General features: G+C 37.4%; 1 protein-coding gene across 9 annotated transcripts in view; it reads right to left on the reverse strand.

Annotated features, from left to right (window-relative positions):
* grip1 (glutamate receptor interacting protein 1) overlaps positions 1-21,680 on the reverse strand; it is a 297,915-nt gene that overhangs the window by 45,656 nt on the left and 230,579 nt on the right. For all 9 annotated transcript variants that reach the window (XM_067390984.1, XM_067390986.1, XM_067390988.1 and 6 more), the window contains 2 exons: positions 17,037-17,183; positions 12,678-12,827 (listed from right to left, as the gene is read on the reverse strand). In XM_067390984.1, the coding sequence (XP_067247085.1) occupies positions 12,678-12,827; positions 17,037-17,183 (297 nt within the window). The remainder of the gene's footprint in view (positions 1-12,677; positions 12,828-17,036; positions 17,184-21,680) is intronic.

The raw sequence follows: 21,680 nt of genomic DNA on the forward strand, positions 1-21,680 counted from the left end.
GAACGATAACCAACTCTGAACAAGAACCAAAACAGACCGCATATTACCGAGAATATAGGTCTGACTAACAAACAGAGAAATATTTCGATACGTGACCAGTCCACTCCAACGCAAAACATGTCCCCATACAGCCCACGGTGTCAAGAACTATAGTCGAACCTTCCCTCCATTAGCCCCAAGAGAGATTTTAAGGCTTACCAGTCACTAGACAAGTTTAAAGAAAAAAAAAAAAGAAAAAAAAAAAAAGAAAAAAGAGAAGTACAAGATCGCAGCAAAAAACTTAAGTGACCATGTCAGCGTCGTTATTCTCCTCTCCTGGGCGATTAAAATCACCACCACCGCAATCGACAAATTCCCCTCGCTGAGCAGAGGAAGTAGAGACGGTATCCGTTGCCTTCCCGTTGCTTTGTAGAGCCGCAGCATACGTCTTCTTCTGTGGCAATGAGGTGATAAAATCCTCCGCTTTCTGAGGAGAGTCGAACATCATCTGCTCGCCGTTGTGCCGTAATTTAATCGCCGCCGGATACACGAGAAAAGGCTGCAGACCCAGTGCCGTCATCTTCTTCAGGATTGGGCTGAAGCTCTTCCTCTTAGCCGTTGTGATTGGACTAAAATCAGGAAAAAATAGCAGCGTGACCTTGTCTTGCGTATATTTCACTGGGTACGACTGTCGTGCACCCCTCAGGATCGCTGACCTGTCTTGCCATCTTAATGTCCGAAAGATAAGAGTACGCGGCCGATCGGAGTTCTTTCTTCCGTCATAAATACGATGAGCGCGATCAATCTCGATGTCGCGACCTTTCAGTGCTGGAATCCACTTGGAGAGATTGGCTCTGAGAAAGCCGACCGCATCGGAGCCCTCCGCCCCCTCCGGTAACCCCACCAGTCGTACATTGTTTCTCCTGCTTCTGTCTTCAATGTCCGTAAATTTGTCGGTAAGTTGTTCCAGCTGTTTTCTCAAGTTCGTGACTGTCCTCCTGTCCTCACGCGCAGCTGCCTGAACGGAATCAACTCGGTCACGTGTCTGTTTCGTCGTGCTGGCTAACATTTCAAGTTCTGCTCTTAACTCCTTGACGGAATTGTTGGTAGCTTGTATGTCCATATGTATATTACGCAATGCTGGGGTCAGTACAGAGTCAATTGCATCTCTTACTGTTGAAGCCACAGCCGAATCCAAGGTACTCTGTTGATCTTTGAGTGCTAGCTTAATACCGTTAGCAATGGCGTCGTCAAGGTCCTCTTTGGAGATGGTGGAATCTTTGAATTTTTTCTTTATTGGTGACTGCTCGATCTCTCTTTTCCGATTGTCCTTGGTCGTTGAAGTACTCATGATGGGTAAGATGAAGAGTGGTTCGAAATTTAAATTCAGGATTACAGAGAAATTTGACAAAGTGAGCGGAGCGAAGGACTATGTGTGCATCTCCGTCGAAGGGTCACGTGATCCCCCCTAGACCTCGATTTTCTGACAAATTAAAAAATTATTCAAAAGTTATTGGCCAAAATAGCTATTTTCCAGATCTCATGAACTGTAGGTTGCGCTGTTCCCAAATTTGGCATGGTCCCTCAGATCATGGTCCTGATGAAGCATACCAATTTTTGTTTCGATTGCTCAAGGTTTGGCCAAGATACAGCCTCTATAGCAATTTCGGGTCGACCTCGTTAACTTCATGACATCAGAACTTTTATTTTACACATAGGGAAAAAAAAATTTGTTCAGTTATTTCTATGCAGTTCGGTCCAAAGATCATCTGATGAAATATTGGACAAAATTTGGAGGAGTAGCGAAAAAACTGAATACTGTACTTTTCAAAATGGCTACTACTGTAATGCATGAAGAGACAAATCAGATGTACTAAATTTTATTTTTCTAGGTCAAATGGTTTAAATGTTATAAACTTTAGAATGATGAATTTTTGAACTGGTGGTGGCGCTATAGAGTTGGATCTAGAGACTCCAAATTAGGTCCAATCACTATTCATGAGCATCTCTACAATTGTGCCAAATTTCAACATTTTCTCATATTCCGTTGATATGCCATAGACTCCCATTCGGGAGGAAGAATAATAATAATAAAAGGGAAAACTAACAGATACAATAGGGGCTTGGCCCCTAAAAAAATAAACACTTAAACACATTAAAAATACTTAAAACGCATATACAATTATAATGTGTAATATGAATAATGGATATTTGTAGTGTTTTTAAAAATTACCATAAAGTCCCCCTGTAGTCAATAATAGGTCATAGTTAATAGTATGCTAAAGCCAGCCGACCCGTTGACGAGATTGGTTACAAGGTAGTTTGTGATGTCAGAAATACCAGCAATTTCAGTTTTAAAGAGAAAATACTCTGCAAAGGTATTGACTTATGAATTTGCACATGGTTTGTCTTAAAGCATATTAAAAACACCACATAGTCATATAAGCAACTTGATTTTTACTACAGGGGGACTTGTTAGGGGGGTGTTATCAAAAACAAATCTAAATGTACAAAATAGGAGAAATGAGCATTTGCAATTAAATATCCAATACCAACCAATATACAGTATATGAAATATCAACTGATAATGATAAACTGTTCACAAATTTAAATCTATGTCTATTAGACAAACAAACAATTCTGTGAAATATATAGGCCCTGTTGTTTTCACTGCTTTGATTGAGAGATTTTAAACCAGCTTACAGAAAAACAGACAGGCACATAAGCATAACCAATGTGATTTATACACTGCGCTGCGCCCCATTTACAATTGTCTATATCAATAAAGTCTCATGGGATACATCTCAATTGCAAAGCCACAGATTCGAACTTGGCTGCAAAAAGAACCAATTTTGCCCATGTTTATCGACAACAACTTTTGGAGATCTTTTTTCACTCAGCGTGCTTTCAGAAAGGCAAGTGAAAATGTGCTCTGACACACGAGCGCCTTTCACACCCTTGACTGACCAAGCTTGAACTGTCATGTCAAGCACCAGGGAGCACAGACGGTAGTCAGGAGGTCTCTTTCCCCACAGCCACATACAGAAATCTGCCTCTGGGTTATCGACCTGAGCTAAAACAGGCTCGCTGCATTCTTAAAAAGCCTGTTATACTCTTCGGATCGCTCTAGTGTGACTTCAGAGTGAGTCTATCCGAGATTGATGACCCTGCTCACAAGCTAGATTTACAGCACCAGACACCTTTATTGTTTTAAATGTGGTGACCTTTCCTTTTTTATTGGTAGTGGGGGATGAGAGAGGGAGGTTAAGGTGACGCAGATGAGGATGGGATGCCTCTTGGATGCTGAAATGCTTTTAGGGACGTGGCTGCGGTGAACATCGATCAACATTCGTTTGGGACTCCTATCTGAAGCACTGAAAGTGATACTGACTGGTCTTTTTGAGAATGGCTCAGGGGCCACAGACTGTGAATTGACCCGACAAGGCTTTGTGTGCTTCAGAGTCTTGCTTCGCGAGGCGATTCGGTTAAGTGGTGTCTTCGGTTTGTGGTAGACTTCAAAGGCTCTGACAGACAAGGATGCACCTGAGGGCTCATCGTCTACACATCTCAAAGAATTGCCAGCCAACCGACTCTCTCTAGCTCGTTTGCTTCCTCCTCTTCCTTCCTGCAAGAAATCTTCATTTCTGCTTCCCACAGACCAATGAGTCAGCTGTAACTTAAAATCCTTAGAATGAGTCAGAAGGGTTCTGGAACATATTTTCTTTGGCAGAGAACAGATTTCGGTGGTTCTAAATTGAAAAAAAAAAAAAAAAAAGCAGCTCTTTGATCCCAAGGCCCTTGACGTCGTCATCATAATATTATATATATAATATATACACACACACACACACACACCACACACACACCACACACACACACATACACACACATACACACACACACACAGGTGCATCTCAATAAATTAGAATGTCGTGGAAAAGTTCATTTATTTCAGTAATTCAACTCAAAATGTGTAACTTGTGTATTAAATAAATTCAATGCACACAAACTTAAGTACTTTAAGTCGTTGGTTCTTTTAATTGTGATGATTTTGGCTCACATTTAACAAAAACCCACCAATTCTCAATAAATATTTTTAAATAAATATAATCTCAATAAATTAGAATACTTCATATGATCAATAAAAAAAGGATATTTTAAACAGAAATATCAGGCTTCTGAAAGTATGTTCATTTCTAGGCACTCAATACTTGGTTGGGCCTCCTTTTGCATGCATGAATTACTGCATCAATGTGGTGTGGCATGGAGGCAATCAGCCTGTGGCACTGCTCAGGTGTAACGGAAGCCCAGGTTGCTTTGATAGCATCCTTCAGGTCATCTGCATTGTTGGATCTGGTGTCTCTCATCTTCCTCTTGACAATACCCCATAGATTCTCTATAACCCCTTTTCCACTAAGGCAGTTTGAGTGCTGGTTCGGAGCCAGAGCCTAGTTTCAAATCAGTTCTTTGTCTTTCGACACACAAAGCACCAGCTCTGAACCAGGAAAAGTGATTCGTAAGTAGCACCAAAACATTGCTGGGCTAGAAGTAATAACCGCTTGCATCAGGGGCTGGGGGCGGGGTTACCATGACCAACAAGAAACTTGTGACCGCCATTTTTTAAATAGCAGCTAATCGACCTAATAGCAGCTGAATTGTAATCTCTGTCCATATACAAATTACGGCGAACCGTGTTTGAATGACGATGTAGGTTCGCAAATCCATGAGCATGAACAGTAGTTAAACATCCGCGATTGTTCATAGAAGGCTTGTTCGAGATGCATCGGAGCAGTGTATCAGTGTATCAAATCCTGCTGGAAAATGAAATCAGCATCCCCATAAAGCTTGTCAGCAGAAGGAAGCATGAAGTGCTCTAAAATTTCCTGGTGGATGGCTGCGTTGACTGTGGACTTCAGAAAACACAGTGGGCCAACACCAGCAGATGACATGGCAGCCCAAATCATCACTGACTGTGGAAACTTCACACTGGACTTCAAGCAACATGGTTTCTGTGCCTTCCACTCTTACTCCAGACTCTGGGACCTTGATTTCCAAATGAAATGCAAAATTTACTTTCATCTGAAAAGAGGACTTTGGACCACTGAGCAACAGTACAGTTCTTTTTCTCCTTAGCCCAGGTAAGATGCCTCTGACGTTGTCTTTGGATCAGAAATGGCTTGGTATGTGGAATGTAACAGTTGTAGCCCATTTCCTGAAGATGTCTGTGTGTGGTGGCTCTTGATGCACTGACTCCAGCTTCAGTCCACTCCTTTTGAAGCTCTCCTAAGTTCTTAACTCGACTTCGCCTGACAATCTTCTGAAGCCTGTAGTCATTCCTTTCACTTGTACACCTTTTCCTACCACACTTTTTCCTTCCAGTCAGCTTTCCATGAATATGCTTTGGCACAGCACTCTGCGATCAGCCAGCCCTTTCAGCAATAACCTTCTGTTGCTTACCCTCATTGTAGAGTATGGGTCACCATACTTGGCCACATGTCACTTCACTTCACTTTAGAGGGTCTTGATGCTCGTCTTCTGGACAACTGTCAAGTAAGCAGACTTCCCCATGACTGCCGTTGGGATTACTGAGCTAAACCCAGTATTTATACGCTGAGAATGGCAATTTAATAGAACTTGAAATTAAATATTCTAATAATTTGAGATACTGTTTTTATACAAAGTTTATTAATACACATTTGAGTGATTCTGAGAATGTAAAGTTCATGAAAAATGGCACTTAAAAACAACACAAACTGGCACTAAACATACGTGTATAAAATTATTCAACCCCCAAAAGTAAAATTTTGTGCAGAATCCTTCATTCTTTATAACCTCCAAATACTTCCTGCAACAATAGAGAACCCTCATAACAAGAATGTTTGACCATGGAGATGGTGTTCTTCTGCTCATAAGCTTTGCAGCTTTGCTGAATGCCACTCTTGACCAAGAAGAACATAAAAGTCTGACTTGGATATGCTTATTCATTTGGATATACCTGTGGAGTTGTGTTCTTCTGGGTTCAGCGCTTCTGGGTTCTACATCAGAACGCTGGCTAATGATTGGCTGGCTCCTGCATCAGCGTCGTGGTGCTCACATGAACAGTGTTGGCCAATACCGAGTCGGCGTTGTGATGTAGAACCCGGAAGCAGTGCACTGTGTTTACAATATAAACAGCGTAGGTGAATGACAGGGAAAAGAAGAAATTATTGAATAAAGTCGTTATTTTTGTTTTGTTTTTGCGTTTTTAATTTGTGTTCTAAAGATGAACAAAGGTCTTACGGGTGTGGATCGACATGAGGTATTGAGTAATTAATGACATAAATTTCATTTTTGGGTGAACTAACCTTTTAAGTGTATGCCGTAGCCTGATCTGTGTCTTGCTGAAGATGTCCTCTTTTATTGTAATTATATTTTCCTCTAGCAGAACATATTAACTGACAACTGCATGGAAATCATAAACGAGGACTGTAGGCATTAGACAACAATTAAATTATGCTAATATTCTCCTGGTGAGAAGACAAGGTGCTAGTTCGGTCACAGTACATTAAACACAGACTGGTTTGTTCCGGACCACGGAAACACAGAAGGGGAACGTTAAAATTAGTATGACACCGCCTCCAACAGGGGTAAACAAGATTTAGAAAAGACATCAGTGAAAGCTTTTTACAGTTACCCCAGCAGGAGAAGAGGAGACGATAGACTCAGTGTGTTTGTTTATGGTGCATGTGGACAAGACAGATAGTTTCACCTCACATTCACTGCTTCATTGACTCTGGGTTTGATCTTGCAGTAGACACTTTCTACAAATAGAGAACAAATTCTTCCGAAAACCTTATTCAACAAGGCCTCACAACAAAATATATGAGATTTGTCCCTATAAAGCTTTACAAAAAGTAACAGAACACCAAACTGTGCTAGTATAAAGCACATATGAAAATGGCACTGCTTTGTGTGTTATCGCTCCGTTAGAGGAGATGGGTTGGCATCGCATCCAGACGTGTCATTGCTGTCTGATGGGTGACTTTGCAGCATGTATCTCCCTCCCTCCATCGCTCCAGTCTCTCTCTCTCTCTCTCTCTCTCTCTCTCTCTCTCTCTCTCTCTCTTTCAGAAGTGTCTGAGAACTTTATTCTGTCCCTGTGAGCCAGTGACAGTAAAGGCCTCAGGAGGGACTTTTAACAAACCAATGCTACTTTGTATGCTAGAAGACGTCACTCATGCAAAAGCTGAAAAAGCTGAATCAGCAGTACTGCATGCAGTGAATCCATCCTCACTCATTTGCCTTTGCGCTATAGGCTGTCAGAACATATCTTGGGCAATTGGGCTCCTTGATATGACTGCCACTGCTTCTCGGCAGAGCTCTGTGGACAGTAAAATCAAGGTGCTATGCAAATTGGACTCATTTGGAGCATCAATGAAGTTAATCAAGCTTTAATTAAGCTTTCAATTTGGGCCATTGAGGCAATGAACAATTTGCTGCTCTTTGAGCTTCACAGCAGTTGGTTGAAACAAGGTGATTGCTGATAAGCTGCTAATATTCATTAGCATTTCTTGGGCCATTATTTGATACAAATTCAAATATTTCGGCAAAAGCCTCTAGATTATTAAAAACTTTCAGTCAAGCATGTTTAATTATTTATTAAGTAGTATTTATTCATATTTTTTAGTTAGAAAATGGAAAATAATGGAAAATTATTTTGTGATGTCATTTTTATTAGTTTTTTTTTTAAATAAAATAAAATTAGCTTTTCATCTAATATTTATATATTATCTTATTTCAAGCTTTATTTCAATTACAGAAAACTACTTTTAATATTTGTACATTTCATTTATCAGTTACAACACTGGTTCAAATGCTGCCTTCACATGCTTTCGGATTTATCATAAAGACTGCTCTATAAACCTCGCTCAAATTAATAAATTTTTTTGAGTAGGACAAACTTTAATTAAACAAATTAGTTCAGTCAAATTTACTTTCATGAGTATTTAGCCCTTTATTTTTCCTTCAAGTACACAGAACTGATGTATTTTAAGTAAACTGAAGTGTTTTTTGTTTTTTGAGTTTTATGAACTTATTTCTTTTAATTTAGACAAACTTAAGTTTAACTGAAACTGGGCTGGGATCTCTATTTTCCAGCATGCTTAGTCCCTCCTGATGGCACTCAAAAGGGAGAGTAAATGCTAAAATTAAGTGTTATATAATGTTTTTTTGTGCAAGATTAATGTTAAGTGGGAGATTTAGTAGTGATTAATGTTTTTGTGACGAACAGGGCGGGCGAGAGCCGTGAGGGAACGGCGCGAGGATGCTCGAGTCTCTCACGGAGGAGCTCCGGAGGCATAAAAGGAGGAGCGACTACAATGAAGGACGAGAGAGGACCAGGCCTGGACTTTATTTTATGGTTTATTATGTTTGTGTGGCCGGCAGACGTCCGCGAGGGTCTGCCGGCATTACTTTCGTTTTGTTCTTTGTTTATTTTATATTAAAGTTTGGTTCAACGTTCACCGGTTCCCGCCTCCTTCTTCCCCCATCTACTAACCTCGTTACATTGGTAGATATGGGAAGAAGGAGGCGGGAACCGGCGAACGTTCAACAAAACTTTAATGTAAAATAAACAAAGAACAAAACGAAAGTAATGCCGGCAGACCCTCGCGGACGTCTGCCGGCCACACAAACATAATAAACCATAAAATAAAGTCCAGGCCTGGTCCTCTCTCGTCCTTCATTGTAGTCGCTCCTCCTTTTATGCCTCCGGAGCTCCTCCGTGAGAGACTCGAGCATCCTCGCGCCGTTCCCTCACGGCTCTCGCCCGCCCTGTTCGTCACAGTTTTGTTATGCTAATTTAGTAGAGTTTTTGTTAATGGTTTTTGGAGAGTTACCATCATGGTGACAAGTGGTGCATGTGGTTTGGTTTGAGAACAAGTATGTTAAATGCTTTATATTTTTGTACTTACTCAGCAAGTGTTATAACATGCTATTGTTAACATGTTTGTTAGCATATTAGCAAGTTAGCTTTTTCTGAATTAACTTGTTATAGCTAACTAAGTTTACACTAATATATATATATATATATATATATATATATAATATAATATATATATAATATAATATATATATAATATAATATATATATATATATATATATATATATATATATATATATATATATATATATATATATATATATATATATATATATATATATTACACACATAATGTTTACTTTGAGGTTAAATGATAATTTTAAGTTAAATGTATGAATTAGTGTACTCAAAAATTGCACATGAATGAAAGTTGAATGCGATGAGCTTGTAATCCTGACTTCAGAATTATCAAATATCCGATAGCACAAGAAGGCAGCATAAGTTTTGACTGGTAGTGTAATAGCACAGCTAAAACAAAAACCAACTTAAATCTGGTTATTTCATTTAAGCTGACCTACCAGTCTGACCAGGCTACAGTATAGTTGGGCGAACAGCTGGTTTCCCAACCGGACCAGCTGAAAAATGCCCCTCTAAAATTAGCAGACCAATCTGACCAGGCTAGAAGACCAACTAAGACCAGTAAACCAGCTTAGGCTAGACCAAGAAGCTTTTAAGCAGTGTAGCAACTGTATTTGTGGAATGAATCAGTATGTCTGCTGTGTTTGCCTTTTTAGTTATGAATATTGTCCATTATGATATATTACACTCTGGTGTGCTCCTCTGATTAAGCATGTTTCATGAGTTAAAGTAAAATAAAAGCTGAGGAAAGACTCAATACAACTATTACAGACCCATTATAGAATAATTTTCCTAAACAAACAGCGTCTATGAGAGGCCATGCACATGCTCATAGCAGTAACCTGAAAATAAATTTGTGTAATAGATGAGATGCTCTGTTTCTGTGCGCTAGGTATATTAGCCAAACACAAGCGGCAGGCAATGCGGTTGGAGAAACTATTAAAAGTGATGTTCAGAACAAGTGCAGCCAAGTATATTAAACACTTCAAAGTCATAAAAAATGGTCAGTTAAATTAGCCAGAGTTTTTTTGTCATTTTAAAATACCGCCTCATATCCCATTGAAATGAAACGACTAAGGAAGCCATTTATAGGGGGACTTTGCATCTGTGGCGCTATGTTTGTTAAAGCAAAGCGAAATGTCAATTTCTAATACAGCCGATGGCATGATTTCAGGGCGGGATAACATGTTTGTCCAAACCATGGAAGAATGGTATGGTTGCTTCCAAACAGGTTTCCAAAGAACACCTACCTGTAATGCAAGGAATTAAATATCATATTTTGTGCTCAGCAGAAGAAAGAAATTCGTACATGTTTGGAACAACTTGAGTAAATGATGACAGGATTTTCATTTTTGGGTGAACTATCACTTTAAGAGTGCTTTGGAAACCTGCTTGGAAACATTATTATTACAGTCATTATTATTGCAATTTCATTTGGTGCTACCAGTGTTATTTTAGCATTATTCTATCGTAGTATTAATTATATATTTTCAGTTTTAATTTTAATTTGTGTTTCAGTCATGTGTTTTTTCATTATATATATATATATATATATATATATATATATATATTTTTTTTTTTTCAGCTTTAGTAGTTTTAGTACTTGAACTTAAACTTAAAAATAAACAACACAAATTAAAAATGTTGCATCAGCAACTAACTGAAATAAGTTTTATCTTTTCATCTAATATTTATATTTTATTTCAGCCTTATTCCAATTACCGAAAATTAGTTTTAGTTTTACTATAATGTCACCGAAATTACACACTTATGAAGAAATATAACAGACTCCCAAAAGATCCACCCCTTAACTAGCAGAAACCAGAAATATTCAATTCCCATTGGACTGAATCTGAAAACTGATGATGTCAGCAGATTGACCTCATCCTGCATCTCAATCATCACTTTCACAGCCACGTTCTCTACGGCATTTGTCCAAACCCCACAGTAAATAACCAAGCAGCTACAAATGCAACGAAAAACAGCAACTCACAAACAAGTCAGTTACTGAAAGTTGCCATGAACGAGGTTTGTGTCATGGGCAACTGATTAACCATTTTACAGTCCCAGCATTTGTTTATTGGTCTTGTTGACAAAGCCCGCAGATAACACCCCGCACGGTATGAAAGCGTGGTCGGGTAATTATCTGTGGCATAGGAGGCGACGACAACGCTGCTCGGTTGAAGGATATGAAATATCTTTCAGGATCTAATTACTGGGTAGCCAGAGGTGTAATTTCCCTCTTTCGCTTGGCAGCTTCAGATATGGGAAGAGAATGCTGAATGTGTTCTCTTCAGGTAAGTTCTATCACACTTGCTGATCTTAATCAGATTCAAAGCCCAGTCGTGAGGGGGAAGGTAAGAAAGGATGGGAAGCATGTGCAACTCATCTGAATGTACAGATAAAGACAGACTATCATAGCGGAGACAGGAAGAATAATAGACGTATGGCTCTTCTTTAATACCAAGCAACCTCATTGCAATTATGTTGGAGTTTTATTGCTTTTGTCTCTTTCAGTGGCTTGACCAAGCTTCTCTTTTCATGCACTTTCATGCGCTTAGCATAATGAGGCATTTATAAAGGTTCATTTCTGAATTACTGTAGGCAGTATATTCAACCTCCTGACTTATGTTTCGCACAAAGAATGGCAAAGGCAGCTATAAAAATTCAAAACCTAATATTAAAGTCAAGACAAGTCCCTGGCCAGAGCCTGCATGAGGTGCTGATACATTAGAGAAGTTTTACAGGAAATCAATAACCAAGCCTTTTTCTGTTTACTTCAGCCATTCTGATAAAAAACGAAAGGTTTCAAAGAATAATTCAAAGTGAAACTGGGAAAGAACCAACATTAAATCTTGTGTTTTACATGTTTTATCCTCTCCACATCTAATTATCCAATATACTCTACAGAGCCAGAAAAATAGGTCTTTGGCTATTGCTTTGCGCTTTGTGGACATTTCAACATAGCAAGACAAGTTTAAAAAAAAAAGTTCTTTCAAAAAACATGTCTCAAGATTCAAGGTTCCATTCACAGTTGCGCTCCATCAAGCTGGTTGAAAAGAATGCATGTTACAGCACATGAAGGCTTTCAAGCCTCAAAAAGGATGCAGAGGCAACATAAAAGCATAATAGAAGTGGTCCATACAATGCATTGAGTGAGTAACAGATCAAATTTAAGTAGCGATTCACAGGAAAAAAGCTGTTTTGAATCAGACTTCTTTTTGAATAAATTGTTGATCTGGGTTCAGAAAACCAAATTATTTATTCTATCAAGTGTGAAGGGGTTTGCTTCCGAAATCCACTGCCGCTTCAGTGTACATTTTTTACTAAGGTGTTGGATTCTGAAATCTACTGACCCTTCAATGTACATCTTTTAGTGAGGGGTTGGATTCCGAACTCAATCTGGGTTGGATTCCAACTCAATCTGTTCCTCACAAAGATGTGAAATGCTACTGAATATAGTGCACCATCATATGCACCACTTTTATGGTGGTTTTGCATTCTGTTTGAAGCTTAAAAAAAATCTTTTGTGCTCCACAGAAGAAAGTTGTAGAAGTTTGGAATGAAAGAATTTTTATATTTGGGTGAACTATAGCCTTTTAAGAATGAGGGCTCGTTTTGAATTGTGTGAAATGTTTTGTTTCTTGATTAATAAAAACAGATTAGTCGAAAAATTCATCACGACTGCATCAAACGTACTTGAGCTCTTGTAGTCTTTCTTCTTCAGTTTGCGTCTCATCATGGTGCCGCGGGGACTTGTGGGATACATGGTGCGTGGCAGCGTGTTCATGTTGAGTGAGCTCAGACTGTAGGCACTCATGGAGGTGGGAGAAAAGGATGAACCCAGAGCTGTGTAGGAAAGAGAGGAACATTTTAGCAAAACTCTCATTATCAATTCTCAATGACTCATTGCAAAACCTCATATATTTAGTATATAAAGTTCAGTTTGGCTTAGTAGAACACTTCTAGTTTATTCCATTACAAATGACATTATACTGTAAGTACAACAATCTGAGAATTTCAAAATGTCTTAGTATATGGTTTATCTTTATGATCTCCAGCATGATTTGAGATGATTGAATGAGAATCTTGAGTTTCAATGGAAGAACAAGTGACTTTCTGTACAAAGATGTCAATGGCAAAAATGTACTTAGATTAGTAACCTAGAAAGAGTGCAGAATCTGTATTTTTTTCCTATTCATTTTGTGTTTTAAATGTTTAAATGTCTACTGAACTTTTAAACCCCAGCATTTTCTAACAACAGGTCCTGGAAATGAGAGCCACGGTTGGTCACCATTCGAGGAAATGCACAAAACAACTCATTAAAGCACAGCAGACTGTGCCCTTATATTTGATATTGTGTGAATGGTAGTAAGTCTTCATCAAAGCACATCTCTAAAAATACTCCCCGAATGCCTAAAAGCCACTTCTTATCACAGAGCAATGCCTAAGAACCAGATCACAGTTCATACTGATCAGATAGAGAGCTTCAAAACCATTTTTTTTTAGCACTCACAAAAAAATCCCAACTGGCAGAACCTTACTACTACAAAAAAATATGTTTTATTTGGCTGGGACACTGGTGATGCTAAAAACATGGCAGGATTAGAGCAGATTACAGTCTTATTTTTGTATTGCTGTTTGATACAGTTTGTCTTCTCTTGGCACATGGAAGGACATTCTGCCTTTCTGTCTTTTTTTAAACCACTAAACCATCTACAGCCATAATGAGGCCTTCTGGTCCACTTGTGTATTGTATAGGAAGAGCTCTTCCTAATCCAAACATTAAAAAGAGTTAATGTCCAGAAAATGCTGGCTAATTTGTCTTAAGGGAAAAAGAAAACAGCGGCTTAAGTAATACAACTCTCGGGGGAGTTTTGCTCTTTCATGCGTATCAAGGACACATCTTTCAAAGATAGAAAAAGACTTTGAACTCACATAACCGTGGGGGATATATAATCCAGGAATAAAAATGAAACTGTGACTAAAAAGTATTGATGGAGTGACAGTAAATTATGTAAAGCCACCAGCACTGAAGTGCCCACAGCATCTTTATGACCCTCCTGAATGGAGAATGTGAAACATGACTGTGAAGGTTGGGAAGGTACCGCAAGAGATTTCAGTCGTGTTTCTAACTTTAAAATTCAATCATATATGTGATATAAGTGGCAAACAGTTACATTGCTGGAGGTTGGCAGGTTGCTGTATTGGTTGCTGCAGGGGTTTTCAAACTCAAGTCTGCAGGGAGGTGTTAGGATATGACAACAATGTCAATAAGTTTACGTTAGTTAAACATGAACTACTTTAGTTAACATGAACTAATGATAAACTACTTGTACAGCAAATATTAATGTTATTTAATTTTAATTTAACCATTTACTAATAAATTATTAAAATCAAATGTATTTTTTTAACATTATTAATTTATAGTATATTATTAATATTTATTATATAATGTATTAATTTGAATAAAATTGATTAACGTAAATTAACAATTAAACATGATTAACTTTTCCCCTTTTTTACATTTTTTTTTTTTAAATTTTGCTTTCTAAAGATGGTTGAAAATCATCAGATTAATCAACTATTTTAATATTATTTTAACTATTTCACATAATAAGTAAAATATGGAAATTTTTATTATAAAATTAAAAATGATGATAAACATGTTCGTAATCCTTTTTTAAGGGTTTATATATCTAACATTAATGTATTGTAGAAAACATGTTTTCTTTACAAAATAATATAATTATTTTTCTCACACAGAAAAAATAAAAATGGAAAATGCACTGTTAATTTTCTGCCAGGACATTATCCAGTAATTTTAAGGAAATTTCCATTAACCCTAAAACACAACACAATGCATAATTCAAAATACAAGTAAAGCACCTGTATAAAAAAATATGTATAAATATATATATGGAAAATTCCTTCATATTTATACAGTACAGACTTTTTTTTTTTACAGTGTATAAATAGGTCTTTACAAATGAAATTAATATGGCTGCCATTATATTATAAGAAGGGAGTTTTTCACAAGATGACCACCCTATTTTGAGGTCCTTTGCATCAAAATGTTCCTTACACTGTAAAAAAAAATATTTTCATGATTTGTTATCTAAACACTTTTTCTTTTGTCATATCAACTTAGATAATTAATGTGGTTCAGATAACATAATATTTTGAGTTACTGTTGATTAAACCAATTGCCTTCATTGTATTAACTCAAATTTTTAATTTAAATGAACTCAAAATTGAAAGGCATGAACAACTTCCAGTTGCTTTAGTGCTGCAAATCGCTGTCAGCGTAAACGAACAAGTGCAGGTCATCTCTAACAGTCTCACGGTGCCCTTGAAATGCATAGAGCGCCAGCAAAAGAGATCGATAGAGCCCTGATGGCTGGAATTTATAGTAATGAGTCCGTATAATCAAATCAGACTCACTAAAAAGGCTGCTGAAAGAGGAATAGCATGACCTACAAACACAAATGTGGAGTGCTTTTGTAACAAGTGGCAATCTCCCCATCCTATCAGCCAATTAGAGAGCAAATCTAGGGCCTCATGATGTCAGTTATCATTGACTACATGTCCCAGAATGTATTTGAGACTATAAAGTCCATCCATGACTGCACAGGGAGAAATGATCAGTTCACATTGCTAGAATGTCAATAGTGCAATATTGCTTCCTTAACGAGGATAATGTTCCATATCCCCCAAAGAATGGCAACACAAAGGAGTCCTGTGGATTCACTGTGTATCTTCTGCACAACAAAAACCACACAAGACTCCCTGAATGGCTCAGTGCTCGTCTGGCTTTGTATGGCGAGTCTGAGCTTTGCCGTAATGTGCTCTCGCCTCTGGTAGAATAGAGCTCAGCTACGCCCACAGTTGGAGAATAAAGGCCAGATATAATACGGAGGAAGAGAGCAGTAGAGAGAGAGAAAATCAGTCTTTAGCCTCAGCATAGTCAAGAGACAAGGAAACAGCCGGGGAACAAATTAGTTCTGCTCTGTTTTCCAAAGAGATCAAATGAAACACGCTAAAAAAGACAAAAACAAAAACAGTCTTATCAAATAAAGCGCAAATGAGACATTCTAATGAATTCATTCCTGTATTACACATCACATTTATGTGAAAGCGTGACGCTAGCCAAGCCAAGGTTGTGGGTTCGATTCTTGAAAGAATGCATGATGTAAACTGTAAATTGTATGATATATAAAAAAGTGAGATTTTTTTTTGACAGATTGATACATCAGTCATTCTTAAGGGTTAGTTCACCCAAAAATGAAATTTCTGTCATTAAGTATTCCCCCTCATGTCGTCCCACACACGTAAATCCTTCATTCATCTTCGGAACACAAATTAAGATATTTTTTGATGAAATCCGAGGGTTTCTGAACCAGACAAAGGCAGCAACGTCATCGCACCTTTTAAGGTCCAGAAAAGTAGTAAAGACATCGATAAATAGTCAACATGATTACAGTGGTTCAACCTTAATGTTATGAAGTGACGAGAATACTTGTGTGCAAAAACAAAACAAAAATAACTACTTTATTTAACAATAAACACTGTAGTCACATGGACTATTTTAACAATGTCTTTAATACCTGTCTGGACCTCAAAAGGTTCAGTGACGTTGCTGTGGTAAAGAAACCCTCAGATTTCATCAATTTGTGTTCCGAAATTGAACAAAGGTCTTATGGGTTTGGGACGACATTTCATTTTTGGGTGATCTAACCCTTTTTAGATAACTTTAAATCTTGCATCTTCAGCAATATGTATATAGCATCTTCAATCCCATTGGCCGTCGCTACTCATTTGCATAATGTTGAACTCTGCCCAACTTGATTATGGTCTGTTGCTCATGTGGCATTGACTAGCCAAATCCCTTTGAAAATATGAGACCTTGAGTTTTTATTAAACAATAAAAATGAAAATCAATTTGGAAATATAAGTTATAAAGCCAAAACCCATAAAATAATGGAATACATTTGTTACTGATGAGAGACGAGGAGGATACAAGAGGATAAGGATGAAGGAGAAGGGAAGGAACATTACGGGGGTTGTTTGGAGAGGTTTTCTGCTTGGTCTGGCTGCGGGACTGGTCGGGGTGGTAGGTGTTATAGTGTTGATAAGGAAGGAAGTTGCTGTTGTTGTTGGTTCCGGATTCCCAGGGCAATGTCCGGTTACTCCTCTGCACCTTGACTGACCACACGGAGAGGAGAGAGAGAGGGCGGACGTGAGCAGGAAAAGCATACAACACCACATAAATGCCAACGTATAACAGATAACAGATCAAACATGCAAGGAGAGGTTTTTCAAACTGTGCTTGACCCTGGAATAAAGCCACCATGGTTAAAAATGACCCTAGTTTAGCAATTTCATTTTTAAAGGGTTATCTGCTTTTTGATTGGACTTTTTTCATAAGCACAGAAATGGACAAAAAAATAAGCACAATCAAAATAAAATATTGCAAATATTTGGATAGTTGACTAAATAATGATATTTTGAAGAATGTTTTAACCATTTTTGTCTATTCAATGAAGGTCAATGTGTCCAAAGTAAAATAAAATAATAAAATATTGTGATGAATTATACCTTTAAGAAATGTTCTTGGTTGAAGGAACTAATGTCAAAATACTGTAAACCTTACAAAAAATGCACCTGCAAGCTACCTAGCAACATCTTTGGTTATACATAGTAGACAAGCTGACTTTCACGTTTTTTATCTAAAGTAGCAGGCACAAAAAAAAAAAAAAAGCACTCACATAGCAATGTCTTAAATATCCAACAGCTAGTGCTCCCCTCAAAGAGTCCTCCACAACTATGGACACCTGTATTGATCATTTTCTATTTTGGCTCCTTTCTGTTTTCACAGTTAATTTTAGCAGCATGTTCACTGTGCTTTCAACACACAAGCACAGCCTGAAAAGAGACTACAAAAGCAGTCTCAGAGAGAGAAGAATGAGGGAAACTGGAGGGCAGTGGCTGCAGAGGGGATTAGACAGGAAAGAGACTCGGTGAGAGGTGAAGGAGGAGTGTGTTTTTGTGTAAGGCAGGAGACCAGGGATCCATCATTATGATAGAATCAAACAGTAGCACAGAGTTGAAAGACAGTGAAGAATCCATTGAGACCGAAGGTAATCAGGCTTGGACAGATGAGAGCAATTACTTCTACAATTATGTGTGTGGGGGAGAAATAAAGAGAGATTGTTCATGAATCATAGAGGGGAAGGTGCAAATGAAAATATGAAGTGTTTTTGCAGGCATCAACAATGTAGAATCTTTATACTAAGGGTGTCAACAAATTAAAATAATCAAGATTAATCTCTTGAAATATAATATAATATAGCCACTCAGCATTTTCACTGGTCACAGTGAATTTCTGACATCGATACCATGGGGAAAAACTGGAATATAAATATGTTTAATATTATCTCATAATTTGCCATCAGGTATATTAGGCTGCTGTCACTTTAAGACCTGACGCATGGATCCATTATACTGTTACACGTGCGTTTTCTTTCTCAACTGTTTACGTTCACTTAAAACATGACTGACTGTGTTTACGTGAATACTCGCCAAGACCAGAATTTTGATATTATTTTGTGGGTATTTGACTGTTTAAATGCTCAATTTAGTATTGGGAGGTACGTTTATGTGCGTGCACTTTGGATGTAAGCACAAAATCTGCGGGAATGATTAAAATTATGAGCAATATGCGCAATCCCACAACGTAATTCAAGTCCTGTAACACCAACAATATTCACCCAGACCAAATAAAACAAGTGAGTGAGGGAAGGCGGGTTTGTGTCAACTCACTGTCGGAGAGATGAGAGAACGAGAAAGCTGGTATCGTTTATCTATTCTGCAAGAAATGAGTATTGGAAGAGTATCAGATAATTTAATATCAATATGTATCGAAAAATCTAACATTTTGACATTACATTGCACTTAGTTTATCATTTCAGATGCCTTTTTAAAAGCTTATAATTGAAAAAGCTGTATTATATATATATATATATATATATATATATATATATATATATATATATATATATATATATATATATATATATATATATATATATATATATATATATTCAACCCACCAAAGTGGCTAGTAGGAGTGACTATGTTACACGCCACTGCTGAAATCCACCCGCATTTGGGTACAGTATATACTGCATATATACAGTATGTGGAATATGTACAGTACCCAATTTGTAGTGTGCACTTTAAAGGTGCCGCAGAATGTGTTTTCAAAAGATGTAATAGTCTAAGGTGTCCTCTGAATGTGTCTGTGAAGTTTCAGCTCAAAAAACTCAAAATAATATTTTTTTTTATTCATTTTTTTAACGGCCTATTTTGGGGCATCATTAAATATGCGCCGATTCAGGCCCCTTTAAATTCTCGTGCTCCCCGCCCCCAAGCTTGCGACTGCCTTAAAGAGCATAAACAAAGTTCACACAGCTAATATAACCCTCAAAATGCAGGGCTGATAGTGAAAAAAATTCCTGAGCCTGAACTTTTTTTCCTTGCCCCCCGAGAGGGTACTATGTATGCGACGCACTTTTAACACAACTTGTTGGCCCCTGGGCCCAAATATATAAACAGCCAACCCTGATCATCATTATTGACAAGTGGCTATTTTTAGATATTTTCATATTTGCATTATGCCCTCAGTATTATTCAAGAAAAGACAGCATTTTCTTCTCAATATGTTCAGTGCCTACATTGACCTTATAAGCCCATCTTAGTACAATCACTGGAAGTAAATGCTGCAGATGCTACAGTCATACCCAGACAGGTCAGTAAGTGGCAATAATAGGGCTTTCCGTCGCTACCCACATCCTCAATCCAAGCCCAGCGCCATTTATTCTTTATGCTTTTATCAATGTCTTTAATGTCTTCCCCTGGCTTCATAAACATAGCCATGACTTACGTTTTGAGTTGAGAAATATGAGACACAATTGTAAACACCTTCGCGCATGGAGCATTGCCTTAACCTGTATCAATCTATTTGACAAAGACACGAGGCCCGCCCCTTAACTACGTCTGATTGTCTCATGAGTCGTTGAGCGTTAAAGCTTCCGAGATTAAAGTCGAAACTCCGAGATTAAAGTCGGAATATTCAGAGAATAAAGTCGAAATATCTAACCTCTGCAAAAAATAATAATAATAATATTAATAATAAAAATAAAGTCGGAGAATAAAGTCGAAATGTTCCGAGAATAAAATACTTTATTCCGCACGGAAACAAGGCTATGGTTGTGACGATGACGCGCTTGATTTATTAGCCTATGTAACGTTAGCCTATACTGCTGTTCTGTTTGCATAGACAGAACATAGCAAAACGTTTAGATATCGTTTCAGCTATTAAAACAGTTCCGTTTTGTATGTATGACACATTGATTTCGTTTCTGTTTTATTAAGTTCAGTTCCGCAGTAAAGAGACTTCTGCAGATTTCGTTTGTCTGTAAATACACGTGCGCTGTCATTGATGAAAATAAAACTAAACGCCATTCTCCATGATTTCAATGAATAATCCACCTGGTCAACATAATGTTTTATTCATTGATACTTTTAATTGAATAATGCCTATCACTTGAAACAGTTTTGCTGATTTGTATTTATTAAAACGATGTATTTTAAATTTATATTAGTCTACATCAACTTGTATTCCTTGTACATAACAATGAATGTGTCGGAGGGTAAGGGGATATTTGAATTATTTATGAATAAACTAGTGTATTCTAAATCAGTGACGCAAGATCCTTAATAGAAATCTCCACTTTGACGCGAGAAATGCATCTTTACAGATATAATGAAAGAGTTTTTGGTTTGATTTGTTTTATTTCGTTAAGCAATAATTTAAATCTCTCCATCTATGTATTTGATGTCGGTAAGGCAAGTATTGTTTTGAGGATAATTCGTTTCCACTGGATAAAAAAAGTGCAAGTGACGGCTCTGGCGCCTCTGTATTGCATTGTGCAAGCTTCCACTCTCCGCACAAACCAATGGATATGAGCCTATACCTTATTTATATCTGACGAATAAAAAATCTTCCCATTACAACGTAATTAATAAAAACAGAAACGAAATCACTGCCATACATATAAAACGGAACTATTTTAATAGCTGAAACGATGTTTAACAGAACAGCACATATTCTCTTCCGTGCTTTTAAAAACAGACATCAAATAAACATTATACAATTTTTTATTATTATTATTATTATTATTATTTTTTAACATGGCACTAAAACGCCGCAGTAGACCAATATAACCAGAACCTGTTTTTTTTGTTTTTGTTTTTTTTTCCGCAGCCACAGTAGCCTACGCCGGAAATCCGGCGTGGTGCCGGAACGCTATCACCCCTGAAAATGGATCTTTACAAAGTGTTCGTCATGCAGCATGTCTAATCGCATAAGTATGGTATTTATTTGGATGTTTACATTTGATTCTGAACGAGTTTGATTCTGAACATTACACACTGTTGGAGAGATTTATAAAGAATGAAGTTGTGTTTATGAATTATACAGACTGCAAGTGTTTAAAAAATGAACATAACGACAGTCTCGTTTCCATGAATACAGTAAGAAACGATGGTAACTTTGATCACATTTAACAGTACATTAGCAACATGCTAATAAAACATTTAGAAAGTCAATTTACAAATATCACTAAAAATATCATGGAT

Source organism: Chanodichthys erythropterus, chromosome 8, assembly GCF_024489055.1.
Source record: "Chanodichthys erythropterus isolate Z2021 chromosome 8, ASM2448905v1, whole genome shotgun sequence".
Classification (NCBI taxonomy): Eukaryota; Metazoa; Chordata; class Actinopteri; order Cypriniformes; family Xenocyprididae; genus Chanodichthys; species Chanodichthys erythropterus.